General features: G+C 38.1%; 1 protein-coding gene across 1 annotated transcript in view; it reads right to left on the bottom strand.

Annotated features, from left to right (window-relative positions):
- The window catches only part of ERICH1 (glutamate rich 1), a 114394-nt gene that overhangs the window by 6275 nt on the left and 94115 nt on the right, over positions 1–14004 (bottom strand). The window contains exon 5 of the mRNA XM_075707737.1: positions 1912–2289. Coding sequence (XP_075563852.1) covers positions 1912–2289 — 378 coding nt within the window. The remainder of the gene's footprint in view (positions 1–1911; positions 2290–14004) is intronic.

Raw genomic sequence — 14004 nt, 5'->3', positions numbered from 1 at the left:
TAAATTCATTCTTCCATTCCACTAACAATGTATAGTCTGTCCCTTCAACCAGACTCCCTTTAATTGTTCTGTTATTACCAGCAGGCCAACTGAGAAGAACAGATTTTTCCTGATTCAGCTTTCTGACCTAAGTACAAGAAGTATAATCCAATGTGACCAGTTGAAAATTCTGCTAAAAGCAATGGCTTCCAATTTCATCTAAAAAATGGGGAGTGTTAAAGTCACTGAACTATAAAAGGCAAACAGCATAATGTCAGATCTATATATAAACTGAGATTTGCCTAACAAGAAAGTTAGTCACACTCTGATTTATGGATGTGACATCTTATCTGCAGATGAACTTTCTTTTACCTGAGAATTTCTCTCTGTGGATTCCAAGGTCCTCACTAGCTCAACGCTCCGATCTGCAGGTTTGAGAGCAGGGCCAGTCAGTCTGTCAACTGCTGCTAAAACCTGAACTTGACTTCCAGGAAAGCTGGAAGCACACCACTTTTTCTTAAAATTCAGCATTTCACACAGCTGTGGATAATTGACCAGGTTTCTGTTCTGGGTCATGTACTAACAGCAGAACTGTTAACATTGAGTTTACAATCTTACTGGAGTTACACTACAGAAGTACACGTAGTTTAGCTTACTTATCCATACACTGAAGTAGTAAAATTCTTATTTTTGGTGATGGAAATCTATTAGCCAGAAAGTAGGATGGATTTTGAATACTAGGGTTAGTATGAAGACCTGACACTGCAGAAATCTTTTAAAAATAAGCAAAGAAAATTCTATGTATAAATCTTGAGAAAAAAAGTAACATGAAATCCCTGATGTCTTCTTAACAGGGTTTTTAAAGTAATTCAGTAGCCAAAGATTAATTTTATGGGACTAGAAGCTGACAGCTCTGACTTAAGATGGACTCATACAGGTAGTTAAACTGTTTAATATACTTAATTCAGCTCCACAGTCAAGGCCATGCTCTTTGAAAAAATTTTCGCTGCTTCTTTCCAGTTTTACAAGACAGTTATCATATTAAAGCTATGCTCTGAGCTGAGCAACTGAAGAACACACCAGCTTGCCCTTAAGAAAACATATTTAATTCTAAATGATATCAATATAATCTGGTGTATGTACGCATAATTACTACACTCACCATTAAAACTTCATTATGTCTGAAAGGCATTTATGACATAAGCACCATACAAACAGCTGTTCAGGAAAGCAAGGAAGAAACATACAGTAGGAGTTTCTCTGACTTTAGGGGCCAGATGAACACTCAATAGGCCATTAGGGATAACATCCATGCAATCCTTTTTAAAGTGCTATGGAATGTGCATTGAGCATCAGTTCACATTCATCTTGTTCACAAGCGCTTTATACCAATACACTTTCCCAATGCTAACAGTATCTTCCCCTTTCCTCTTGGATACTGTCTGTCTAGATTTCCTTATATACTACAAATAAATCTTCTCCTAGGAAGGAGAACTTTCTGAAAAATAGGTTTGTTCAGAGATAGTAAGCATGAAAGTAGTTCAGGATAGCAATTATTGCCCTCATTTGAAGCCCTTTGAAAGCAAGTAATCCTTCTGGACATTTGCTTGCCTAAGAAAGAAGAATTTGGTCCTTTTTAACCACTATGTTTACCCCAAGTGCACTGGAATGTTTTAAAAAAGAGCAAGAAATATCATGCATATTTTCAAAGACAGAGAAACAAAGAGATTAGGACTGCTGTTTTTTACATTGATGTGGATTCTTACATATTCACGTACACACCAGAAAATGGGACAAATACTAAGTACTCACATGTCTTACTGAGTTCAAAAGAGAATAGATTTGGCCCATTCTACAGCAATAAGAAGTGCACATCTATTTTCCCCTACGTGCTAATACTCATGAAAAGAAAGGAGAAAGAGTGGTACATACTGTCAGCAAAATAAATTTGTTGTGTTGCCTGCAGGAAGTCCAGAATGCTATCTGCCTTTTCATCTATGTCTTTTAAGCCTGCTGCTTCTTCTCTGTTGTTTTTGTCAGGCTGATATGTAAAATCCACACCGGTAGTTTTTGTTACCAAGCCAGCTGCTCTCATTTTTTCTTTCTGTCGCTTCTTTTTCATTTTCCTCTTTTTGTTTTTGCTTATTTTGGGACTGTCTATCTGCTGCAGCTGTAAATTATCTTGAACAAGAGTCTCTTGCATTCCAGATTCTGTTTGTTCTCCATGTAAATTATTAGAGTTTTGCAAACTGTTCTTTTGTTTCTTCCTTCGAATGCGCTTTCTCTTGGTTTGTCCTTGATATTCCTCCTCTGCAGATTCAAAAGAGACATTATAGTTGCAAATAAGAAGATCTGTAATAAGCATTTTGGAACTGCATACAATGAAATATTACTCCCTTCAAATTCTGGGATGTTTGAGTGGCTCTAACCTTACTTTTATGCTTAGAATGCCTTTCAGTACTGCAATGTCAAAGCCAACTTTTCTGAATGCACTGAGTAAGAAGACAAGTTCTTTTCCCTTCTGCTTTCAATAAAGACTGCACTCTCCTTCATGCTACATACTTTACATCACATTTACTTTCTTAAGGCAGACGATATGGTTCTATACAGAGAGTGAAGTCAAAAGAATCGCCAGGGCAAAAAACAGTATGGATAGGCTGGGGGACATGGGATGAGAGAGCTCCCCCAAGAGCCCCACACCACCAGTTGGTAGATTTGACCAAGAATGCCAGAAGAATGCATGCAATTCACAATAAAAGACAATAGTGCTTATATCAATGATATCCCTCCACGATAGTGCTGTGCCTTAAAACCACCAGGCATCTGTTTCTGATTCTTCTACTTTCTCCTCCTTAAACATCCTCCTCCTTTGGGATATCTTACTGCTAGCTCAGCTCCGGACATCAACTTTATACGGAAAGCATGCAAGGCATCAGTGACCTTGGCAAGTAATCTCTGATCTCTTTAACAGCCTGTCTTGGTTCTGTCGTTCCCTTGCTACACTATAATTTCCTTACTAGCTGATTCTTCAAAAGGCTCAAATGTCAAGGGAAAGATGTCCCTCTTGCTCTCCAAGACAGCTTTCGTGCTTCTTTACTCACATCTTATCCCTGTACACAAAGCTGGAGTTCTAAAGACATCTCTGACCCTGAACTGACTGCCTCTCCCACACGCTCACTCCTGAGTGTAAGCCCTCCTTGGCACTAGCAAGGGAAGACTGCCAGAATCCATCTTCCCTTTGAGAGCTCTGCTGCTGAAGTCCATATTCATGCCTATGATGAGTCCTGTCTAATTAACTGAAATTCCCTCTTTCATGATCTAACAAAATCCTCACGTTTAAACATCATGGAGCACAGAACGCCAGTGTTCTTCTAATGTCTTGCTCTAGAAAGTTAAGCCATTTATCCTTCCCTCAACCTCTACCTGCATGTTTCTAAATTTGTCACAGTGCACTGAGCCCAGTACTCTTATTTATCTGGTTTTACGCCATTCCCTTATTTACCTGGTTTTACACCATTCCCTTAGGGTCAAAGAATCTTTGCTTGGCTAACGCCGGTGTAATGCAAGAGAGACACCTGAAGCCCAACGCTTGTTTCCAAATGATCTGCATGGTCTCCTGAACTGCCTCTGACATTCTCAGCTTGTTTGGCTTTCTCATCACTCCTCCCCCTACCAGTCTTTCCCTCTATCTTCTCCATGGTTGGAGGCCCTCTCTTTCATTTCTGTTTCTTTTTCTGTCTTGAACTCTGTCAGCTCTGAGCCACTTTCTCTCTTTAAATATCACTACAAGACTTTTAGTTCTTTAGCTGACAGATGACTCACTGCAAAGCAATTTCCCATACTTTCTATGAAGAAGGCTGCATAAAAATAAATTTGCTGTATTGTAATTGAACACCACAGCATGTTAAAGACACACCAAACGTCACCTCGTACCCACAGTGTGGAATGTTTCGCACGCATGGTATTTGAGCTAAATATCTTTATACATGACTTGGACATATGGGATGTGGGAAAAATAACGTCTGTGTCATCCTGTAGGAATAAAATATCAGAAGGCAGATATGAATGGTGAAAGATGCTATAAACAAAACATCAATGTTTCATCTTAAGATCTAATTTGGATTTTCACGGGAGTATTTGTGTTACAGTAGGTGAATTTCACTGTAAACATAGATACATTGTTCCATAAAATTTCTCAACCCTCTGTTAACATGAACCACACTGTTTGCTAATAACGCTACTCTAATCTGTGCTCTCAGCAAAGTGGCCCAACATGCTCTTTAAGCATCCCAGAATCACTAAATCTCAGCAAAACTACAGCACGTTGTGCAGCCAAGGACCCTTAACTAGTTTGAAGCCACTTGAAAAAAACAGTGCAGAAGGCAGAACATGGCTTAAGAAAATGGATGTTTTGAGTCAAATCCAAAAGTTTGCTTATTCTTGGTAGCTCAGGACAGCAGAAGGTCTGAAGAGACCAGGGTCAAAAGGCAGAATGAATGTAGTCTTCCGATGTATACGTTATTAAGATAAATACCCGACTGAAAGGAAATCAGAACTGTGCTGAGTTTCCTCCAACACAGAAAATAAATCAAACACAAGACTTTACCTAGTTCTCTTGAGGAGTTAAACTGGCAGTCCTCTAGCAGTTTTTGTCACTCATTGCCCCATATTTTAATATCTCTTTCGTATCTGCTGCTCCATGTGTGGGAGCTCCTAGTGATTCAACATCAGGAACAGATGAAATTAGATGTTGACAAATACAAACCAATGCACACAAAAGGGATTAATTTGAACAGCTCACTGCTAGGGTTAGAGTGAACTGTTATCAGCTCAGGAAAAACAAAACAAAAGCCAGACCTGTGCATCAATATGGAAAGCTCAATGAAAACATTTGCTCAGTGGGTATCAGCAATCAAAACAGCAAATACCTTGTTTGCATACATAAGAAAGAGGATGGAAAATAACAGGAAAAATATTCCAAACCTCTTATACAAATCTGTTGCAGTCTTCAAGCTTGTAATGCTATGTTTCTTAGCATAATCCCAGCACAGTAAGACTTTGGCAGACAAGAGAACTCTCACAGAAGTTACCAGAGAAAGAAACTCCAAAAAAGATTTGTATGATTTGACTTGAAAGAAAGAGTAATAAAATGTTTCTGCCTCCTCATGCAAGAACAAGGTGATACCTAATTAATCTGAGCAGTTTCACAAACCAATAGAAGAAAGTAAATACTTGTTTTACAAGCGGTATAGTTAGCTTATTGAATTCACATGTGTGTGGTATGCACAGGAGCCAAGAGCTTAATGGGATTCAAGAATTGGTTGTTTATATAGCCAGCAAGGCTACCTGATTATAACAGCTATGCTAAAACATAAATAAGAGTTGTACAAGAAATATAAACCATAATGTTTAGGTCACAGCCCACACAATGATCTTAACAAATGAAATGTTCCGTGGGATTCACCTCCCACAACTTTAGCTGCCTGAAAAGAAAATGCTTAGTGCATACTTAGACTTACACTCCCTCTGATAAACCAAGAGACACTAGCATCTTCAGAAAGCAATCTACCTCACCCTAAACCAGCGGGGATGGAAATGCACCCTAAAGATCTTAATCTCTCTCTCCCCCTCCCCTTAACTACAAAGGAAATGTAGACAATGAATTTGGACCAGATGCTTGCAACAACTGAGAATTAGTCTCTTTTACAAAAGTGAAAAGTATGGAGGAAGGTGCTTCTTAACATGAGTCTGCTCACCAGACTGCTTTTTTTCTAATCAACAAAATCTAGTTTTATGAAAAAACTCCCGAACTTTTGACTGATTCTCTACATTTCAAACCAGTAGGGAGGCCTGATAAAATATCATCAGATATCAATTTGGTTGCAATAACTTTTCCCACTGACTGATGAGGTTTGTTATGTTAAAGCAGCATAATTATAACAAATGAAGGGAATATATACTACACAAGCAATCTTAGTAAGGTGTTGAATACATACTTAAGCAACGTCGATAGGAATATCAGCTTTTGGACCGCACTAACTATAGCCACAACTGCAGCTACAGCTTGTCCTAATTCCACAAGATGATGATTCTCCTTCTGTTCCATAACGGCCCGCCACCCCTCTGCCTCCTCAGACCCATCTCTGCTCCACAAGTGGCCGAACTTATCCCATAATCCAATTATCCAGAAGCAAGTGTCTTTAACCTGTTCAGTCCAGACTTGGTGCCCTCTCAGACTGTGCAAAGCGGCTTCCAGCCAGAATGCCCACATACATTTTCCAGCCACGGTCATAATTTCATAAGCATTTCTTTCAGCCTTAACAAGAACACACTCCTTAGGAACTGTTCAGAGTTAAAAATAACTGTTTTCTTTGTTTTGTTGGGGGTTTTTTTTGTTTGTTTTTTTTTTTTTTTCCTGGATTATTTTTAGTCTAGATTACTTTCCTGATGCCATTTACCATGCAGCTGAACAGTCACACTAGCCTGACTGACAGAATGATATGGAAGTGGGAATGAGTAGCCTGAAAAGGAAAGTCAGCACCAAAAGTCACCTTCTAACAGCCTATCTCGTCTGGTCTGAAACACTAAAAAGTTTTCTCCATGCAAACTCCATGTCTCCTTAACAGAACAGACACAGAAATATGTCAAAAAAGAGACTTAAAATGAAATAAAGGACTCAGTTTATAGCTACTACTTATTAAATTTTGATAATGGAAAGTCAGCACATCCAGTTTATATCTTCAAGGAAAAAAAGAAAATAATAAAAATAATGATTTACATCAAGACTCTGAATAAGCTGACTTTTATTTATTAACTTCTGTTATATCAGCAAGTTATTTTGTATTCATCATCAGGGCAGCTAGAGACATAAAGAGATTAAATACAAAGTTTAACATAGGCTAACAGCAATATCTGACTGTTCCTCCCATCCAGACTAACCATCAGCATGAAGACATTGCTGGCAACTCTGCAATTGAAAAGGTGAGCTTCCTCAAGTTTATCTGTGTTATTTCAGTTCCTTCAGACAATGGCAGATGGAAACATTCAGGGAAAGCATCACATAAGACAACGAAAAATGGAAGGCTATGTACGTAGGTGTCTGCAAGTCTAAGGTATACAAAGTTCCACAGCATGCCAAATGGAAGTCCGTCTTTGAGTATCTGAGAATAAGCTGATGATACTAGTGATTTTTAAAAATTAGGTCCCTAAATATTATTAGAACAAACCTTTAGAACAGCGCATTAAAAAAAAAACCCCAGAGATAAAGCAAACTGAGGGGCAGATAGACTAAGAAAATCCCCTGAGCTTTAGAAATCTCTAAAACGTGCTCATCATGACTCAAGTATCGCAGCTGGCTCTCCTGCTCAAGGACCAAGTCCACAGTAGGCTTTCTGGATGTTGTTCATGGTAATTTTGTTCTTTTGCTCAGATGAAACAGGACATGTGCCTCTCCTGATTTTCCATTCAGTTTAAACTCTCTTCTTCTCCCTGATATACTGGATGGATTTTCCATGGTGTACCAAGCAGTCAATGCAGAGGAATTCAATTCTGGTTTAGGATCTTGCAAGGGAAAAAAATAATGTTATTTTTAATGCCAGTTAAGATAGCAGCAGCTACAATTTGGCCAAGAGTGAAAAGCTGCAGCTAACGAGTGCAATAAAATGTAGTTCATTAGAATAAAGGCAATACTGAAAAGATTTCAGGAGCACAAGACAACATTAATATTTTTACACTCTTTTTTTGGAACTTGTTTCAAATCATCATCTGAAATCAGAAAAGAAAAACACTTCAAAGGTTTTAGTAATGTACAACACTTTTGATGTTGGAGAAAATTGCAAAAGACTGGAAGCTGTTTAGGGTAGGGACCATCTTTTGTTTGTTCATTCATACTATGTTTGTATGCCCACAAATGAAGAATTCATATAAAACTGGCAAATGTTGCATATACACTGCCTATCACAACAGAGTACTACCTCTTGGATTTAAAGCAAATCCAATTAACAGTAATGACAATAATAAGTAAAGGCAGATATCATGGTCTGCAAGAGTCTTCAATGCTAAATGTTTATCTGACTGTATATACAGGTGAATTTCTCTTACTCATAAGCTATAGCAAACTCCTGTCATAAGAGGAACCATATTTGGCCACAAGAAACATCTACCTAGTACTATAACCTGTACAAAACAGTAGCCATACACCGCATTTAAGATAGGGTGAATTTTGGATTTATACAGTGGTATAATGACGTTCCTTCTTTTGTACTTTTTATGCTAATAATTGCCATCATTTTATTTGCTTTTTGACTGCTGCTGAGTGCTGAAATGTTGTTTTCACAGTTATTTATCATACTGTAAAAATCTTACTCCTGCTTGGTAACAACCAGCTCTGAGCCCACCATTTTGCAGGTGAATTTTGACTGATTATTTTTTCTTAAATGACAACTATCTAAAATGTCTTTCACCTGCCATTTTTGACAAATCACTCAATCTGAGATTACGTTCCACCCAGCTCTTGCCTTTAGTGTCAATATCTGCATAGCCATCAGGAAACCTTCTGACTTCACTGTTTGCTCTTTTTACTTGACCATCTATTGAACACGAGCCTCCAGTTGTGACCTCCCTGCTTTGAGAACTGCTGCATTCTCTTCATCGACTTCCCTATTCTGGGACCTCCCCTTTCATGCTATGTCTATGTGCCCCTTTGGTGAGGGGCTTTATCAAAAACTTTGTGGAAATTCAAGGAAACCACATCAGCTGTAGCACCCTTACGCACATATTTCCTGGCTCTTCAAAGAATTCCAAGTTACATGTAGATATCCTCTTTGCAAAGCTCATATTGACCTTTCCCATGTAGATCACAGGTTTTGAGGCATCCACAAATGTTATTTTGCATTATAACTTGTGCTGAACTGCCTAAGGCAAACACCAGGATTACAGGCTTGCAGTTCTCTGGATGATTTAAGAACTGTTTTAAAAAACTGTCATCACACTATCCAGCCTCAAAGTCTCTGATAACAAGGCAATTTGAAAAGCAAGTGATTATGCGGCACTGTCAGTAATGTAGATAATTTTTTTCCTTGAATTCTTTCAGAGATTTTAGGTGAACAAGATCTGGTACTGGTGATTTTATCATTTATTTTGTTGCATGACCATTAAATCACTTCAATTTCACATATCCTTTGAGAAAGCCCAAGAAGGAGTGTTCCAGCATCGGATTCTCCATAGTTTTTTCCACAAATAACATCAATGCAAGGAATTTATTTAACTTCTCTGAAATAGGCCTCTCAAGTATTCCTTCTACACCATGACCACTGGCTCAAAAGACTGGCAGGTGCATTGGTCCTGATGTGTCAGAAGTAAGACTATTACCAGTTCTAATTCTTTGTACTATTTGCTCAAATATTCCTTAGCCTGTCTTACCATATTTTTACATTTAAGTCTGTTTAAAACATCATTTGGGTGTGAATGCAGCTTTTTAAAGGACACCTACTTCTTTCTAACAACTTCCTTTACTCTGTGTCTTGCTCTGCCATCTTCCCTTCGCTTTTTCCCAAGCCTTTCATGACAGGTGGTGGGTGCTAGCCTTGAACATCACATACAGTGTCCTTAAGTAGCTTCCACACCACCTGGTACAACTTCCTTCTCTTAGCTGACCTTTTTTACGTTTTTAGTAAGTATTTTTATTTTTGTGTAGTGTCTCTTCTTGAAGTGGATCACAACTGTTGTGGATTTTTTTTTGTGTGTGTGTTTTTTGTTGTTGTTGTTTCAGTAGGATGTTGAACCTAACGGTTGGTGTTGCAATGTGCCCCTTGCGAACCAAACTCTACCCAGGACAAAGCCAAGAGTCACACTTCCTCTCACAGCCCCACCAACCAATGGCTTGGTTACTGACTGTGTCTAAAACCCAAGACTTTCCACAACATCCTGATGCGACAGTCACGTCATCTGAACAGGGAGAAACTGAAGATCCCACTCCTACTCTCTGCTGCTTCTGTGATCTTTCAGCATACAGCTGTGAGTATTCATGATCCCAGCTGGATGCATGATGAAACAGACTCTACGCTTGCTTTGCTCTTTGATATGTACACTCAGTCCACACACACACACTGATCTAAGGCATCCAGGAGATACCTGAAACTATTCCAATGAATAAATTAATTTTGACAATAATGTTTTGGGCGTCCTGTCACTTTATGCAAAGCTATGCTTGATGAAGCCCCCAAGTTTTCTTACATAACTTTTCTGATACAAATTCTGTACCATGCAGTGAATTAATTTTTAATGAAAGTAAATATTTTGACCTTTTATTGATCTTCCTCACTATTATTTTTGAAATTTCAAGCTCACTATTCTTCATTCATTTTGTCTTTTTTGGGGTGATGTGCAAAAAATCTGAGTCAGTCACCACTGTATAGAGGCATCACGCAATACTTCCTAAATGGGCTCAGTGGTGCTTCGCAAAACCAGTGAGGATTATTATGTTGACTCAGTGAAGAAAATAAAATAAAATCATGGAGCTGAGCATATTCACAGACATGAAAGAAAAACAGAGAGTCAATGACAATCAGTAACCCTTTTGAAGGCTACTAAATCAGAAATGCTCAAGGACCTAAAGCTGCCTATGAAGTTTCTATAGTTCAGCAGCCGCAAAGACTAATTGTTACTAAATACAGAAATCATCTTAGTCTTTGGCTAATAAGATTACGTCTTTGTATTTGAACAGAAAGCATCACCATGAATTGGAGGGAGAGATTTAACATTTATATTAAAAAAATAGAAACATTTTAAACATTTCATTTCACATTTACACTTAAAAATTTGTTCTTTCTTTTAACTTTGCGGGACACAAATACACATTCAGAGTTTTCTTTAAAGTCTTCCCCCCCATCCCCCCCGCTGTTTTTCAGCCAATGCTTAAAGAATCCCAAGCTCTCCCTTTGCTCAGGATAACAACAGAAATGGTAAGAAAAGCTCCAATCTTAAAATCCTGTTCAGCATTTAAAGTGTTCTTTCCAAATATACCAGCTAAAACAGTGTAAAGTGTAAGAAGTTATTTAGACTACAGGACCACAGACTATTAAATGATAAGCAACCTAATGGAGAACTGATATCTAGTTTTCCCCTATGACAAAACAGTATCAAAGAGCAGATCTAAACTAAAAGTACAATCTTTTGTACAAAAGAGCTATCTAAAAGTACACAGACACTGACATAGCAAAATGAAGATACTCAGCACCAAAAACCAGCCCAAATTTATCAATTTCATTTATCAAATATTTAAATATGATACCTCAATTCAATTTTTGCAATATTTCACAGCATTTCTTAATTTTTTACACAGCATCCAAGAACCAATCACATTTAACCCCACATATGAAAGAGCTGCCACACTACCATTTATTACATAGTTCTTTCAGTGAATCCTATTTCAAAACAGTTTGGAAAAGGAAAGTCTGAAAGAATGCAAACCTTCCAAGTGTCTTATTTTAAACTGTTTCCTTTTCCCATTTATATTTGGAGCTTACCTCTGATTTGAATTAGATTTAATTACATAGCTTCTAAGCAGCTTTGTAAAAACAGGGATGTTTTAGGGTCTGGGTTCAGCTTATTTTTATTAATCACATTCTAAATTAATTACTTTTTAAAGAATGGTTGAAAACATTAATGTAAGTCATTTCTTAATGACCAAGTGCTCTATGTTAAGCTAGTCAGACGTCACACATATAAATACGCAGAGAGATATGCTGTAAAGATGAGGAACACCATAGGGTAGATCCTGAACAGTTGTGCAAGCTGGTAATCTGCCAATTTGTAATAGATGGGAATCTGGGGCCACAGTCTTCCCAGTGATGTAGTTTTGTTCTTGACTGCATGCTGTGCTGCAATGGGGCTCTGCCCTGGCCAGAGCTGTGAGGTCAGACTGCTCAAACCTTTTTCCCCCCCCACCGTGAACAGTCAAAAATGGCTTTTAAATAGGAAAGCTAGGGTATATTAGAACAGGTGATTTTCTTTGGGAGAAAACTCGAAATGAGAAAAATCAAAACAAAACAATACATAACTATCTCCACCTTGCCTATTGCATGCTGGTAAATCAATCTTCTTTGCTTAGGCTTGCTCTCAGTCAAGCACATCAGTGACTTCCAGAGTTCCAGAAAAGTCTGCACAGTCCCCTTTGGGTCTCTAGGGGAAGTCCCTCTGAAGCCTGGGTTCCCACTGTTCTCAGCAGACATCTGGTCTCTGCTATACATAGGACTTATTCCTTGGCCACCGTCATTCCTCTGCAACCTCTTTGTCCTTTACATTCTAGAAAGTTATTCTCTCAGCAAATGTCTCCTCATCTCCCAAGGGCTCCACCCTGGTTTCTCTACTGGGCAGCTACAGTTTTTCAAAGAATGAAACATGTTATATGACATAAACATGATTATTCATAATAAATTGGAGAAAAAACCCCAACTGATACCATCTGCTACACAAATAAATGTTTGGGCAGTGACCGAAATAGTTTTGTCACATGTTCTCAACAAGAGATCATGTACTATGCTTACCCTATTTTCCTAGGGATTGATCCCACTGTACATCATCTGCTTTATACTGTTAGATCACCTAGTTCTAGGCACAGCAAAATGTTACTGGGATAACATGGATCACTTGGTTATTATTTCCAGGACTTCTTGTGCTGCTTCCCAAAAGCAAAGCACTTAAAATGGCAATGCAAGCACAATGTCTTGTCTGTTCAGCTTAGCAAAGCGTCAAGTTCTTTTTCGTTCCCATTTAATTTGTTGAAAAATAGGAGTTGCTCTGCATCTCACTGAAGCATAGCATCTTTGCTTGAAAATAAGAGAGACTTTCTTACTGTTCTTCAGTTATATTACATGATCTGTGAAATAACCCTGCTATAATAAAGGGAAATGTGTTCATCTGTCTACAGTTGACATTGTATTTCATACAAATTTTAATATCTGTCATGTGCTTGCAGAACACAGGTTTTTTCCATCACACACTGCACCCCCAATCCAGATTAGTGGTGATGCTATTGCTTTTTTCTTTACTTGGTGCACTGCCTGACACCTCTACAAACTGAAAGTTTAATTTTTCTTTTCCACTTCATAGAACTTTAGATATCAATAGCTATAAGTCACAGACTACACAGAATATGCTAGGAATATGCATAATTTTTCTTTCCCTTCTTTGATCGATCTGTACATGTACTTAGTTGTTCATTACTAACTGAATCTCTCACATGCTTTCATAAACTGGCTGATGTATACTACTATTAATCCCATTGAGAGGAAGGTAAATTCCCCCTCTGGCATAAAATGCCATTGCTTCAGGGAAGGAATAAAAGTGTTCTCCCAAAGAGATCTTACACTGGCACAAGCATCTAACTTTAACCTATATGCTGACTTTTAGGCAGGATGTTATCTCTAAATGAAATACCCAGCAGCAGGTAAGAAATCTGTGAGAGGAGAGAAGGAATAAATCCAGGTCTAGTAAGTCCTTCTCTAGGGCTTAATGATATTTCCTTTGTACATCTTCCACAATCTAGACAACAGATTTGGGCAAAGAAATTGTGACACAAGTCATTTGGTAGCTCTGACATAAGAGGCTATTGTACTACTGTGTCACTAAATATAGTTTGGGGACAGACTATGATTTGTTGTAAGCAACTTAAGCTGTACTGGATACTGTCATTACACATGCCATTGACTAAGCAGTTAGTTTTGAAGACTTCTTGGACTTCATGAGGACAAAGCTTCAAAGAAAAACACCTTTCCTCTGCCTTAATTTTAAACTGACCACTTCCAATCTGAAAAAAGGAAACAGATATGTAACTGAATGATGGTTTAACCCCAATGGAGCTGGACAGCACAGTGTATTTCACCTTTCCTTCAAACCTTTCAGACTTTGCTTTGCTCTTCCTGACCTTTTAGTAGTAACTAACAACACATACCACAAAAGCTTACATGATTGGGACGAGGGAAAAAAAAAAAAAAAGAAAAAAGAAAAAAAGAGCAGAACTGTTCT

This window comes from Pelecanus crispus, chromosome 3 (genome assembly GCF_030463565.1).
Source record: "Pelecanus crispus isolate bPelCri1 chromosome 3, bPelCri1.pri, whole genome shotgun sequence".
Classification (NCBI taxonomy): domain Eukaryota; kingdom Metazoa; phylum Chordata; class Aves; order Pelecaniformes; family Pelecanidae; genus Pelecanus; species Pelecanus crispus.
The sequence above is the reverse complement of the archived record's forward strand: the minus strand, read 5'-3'. Positions and strand labels throughout refer to the sequence as shown.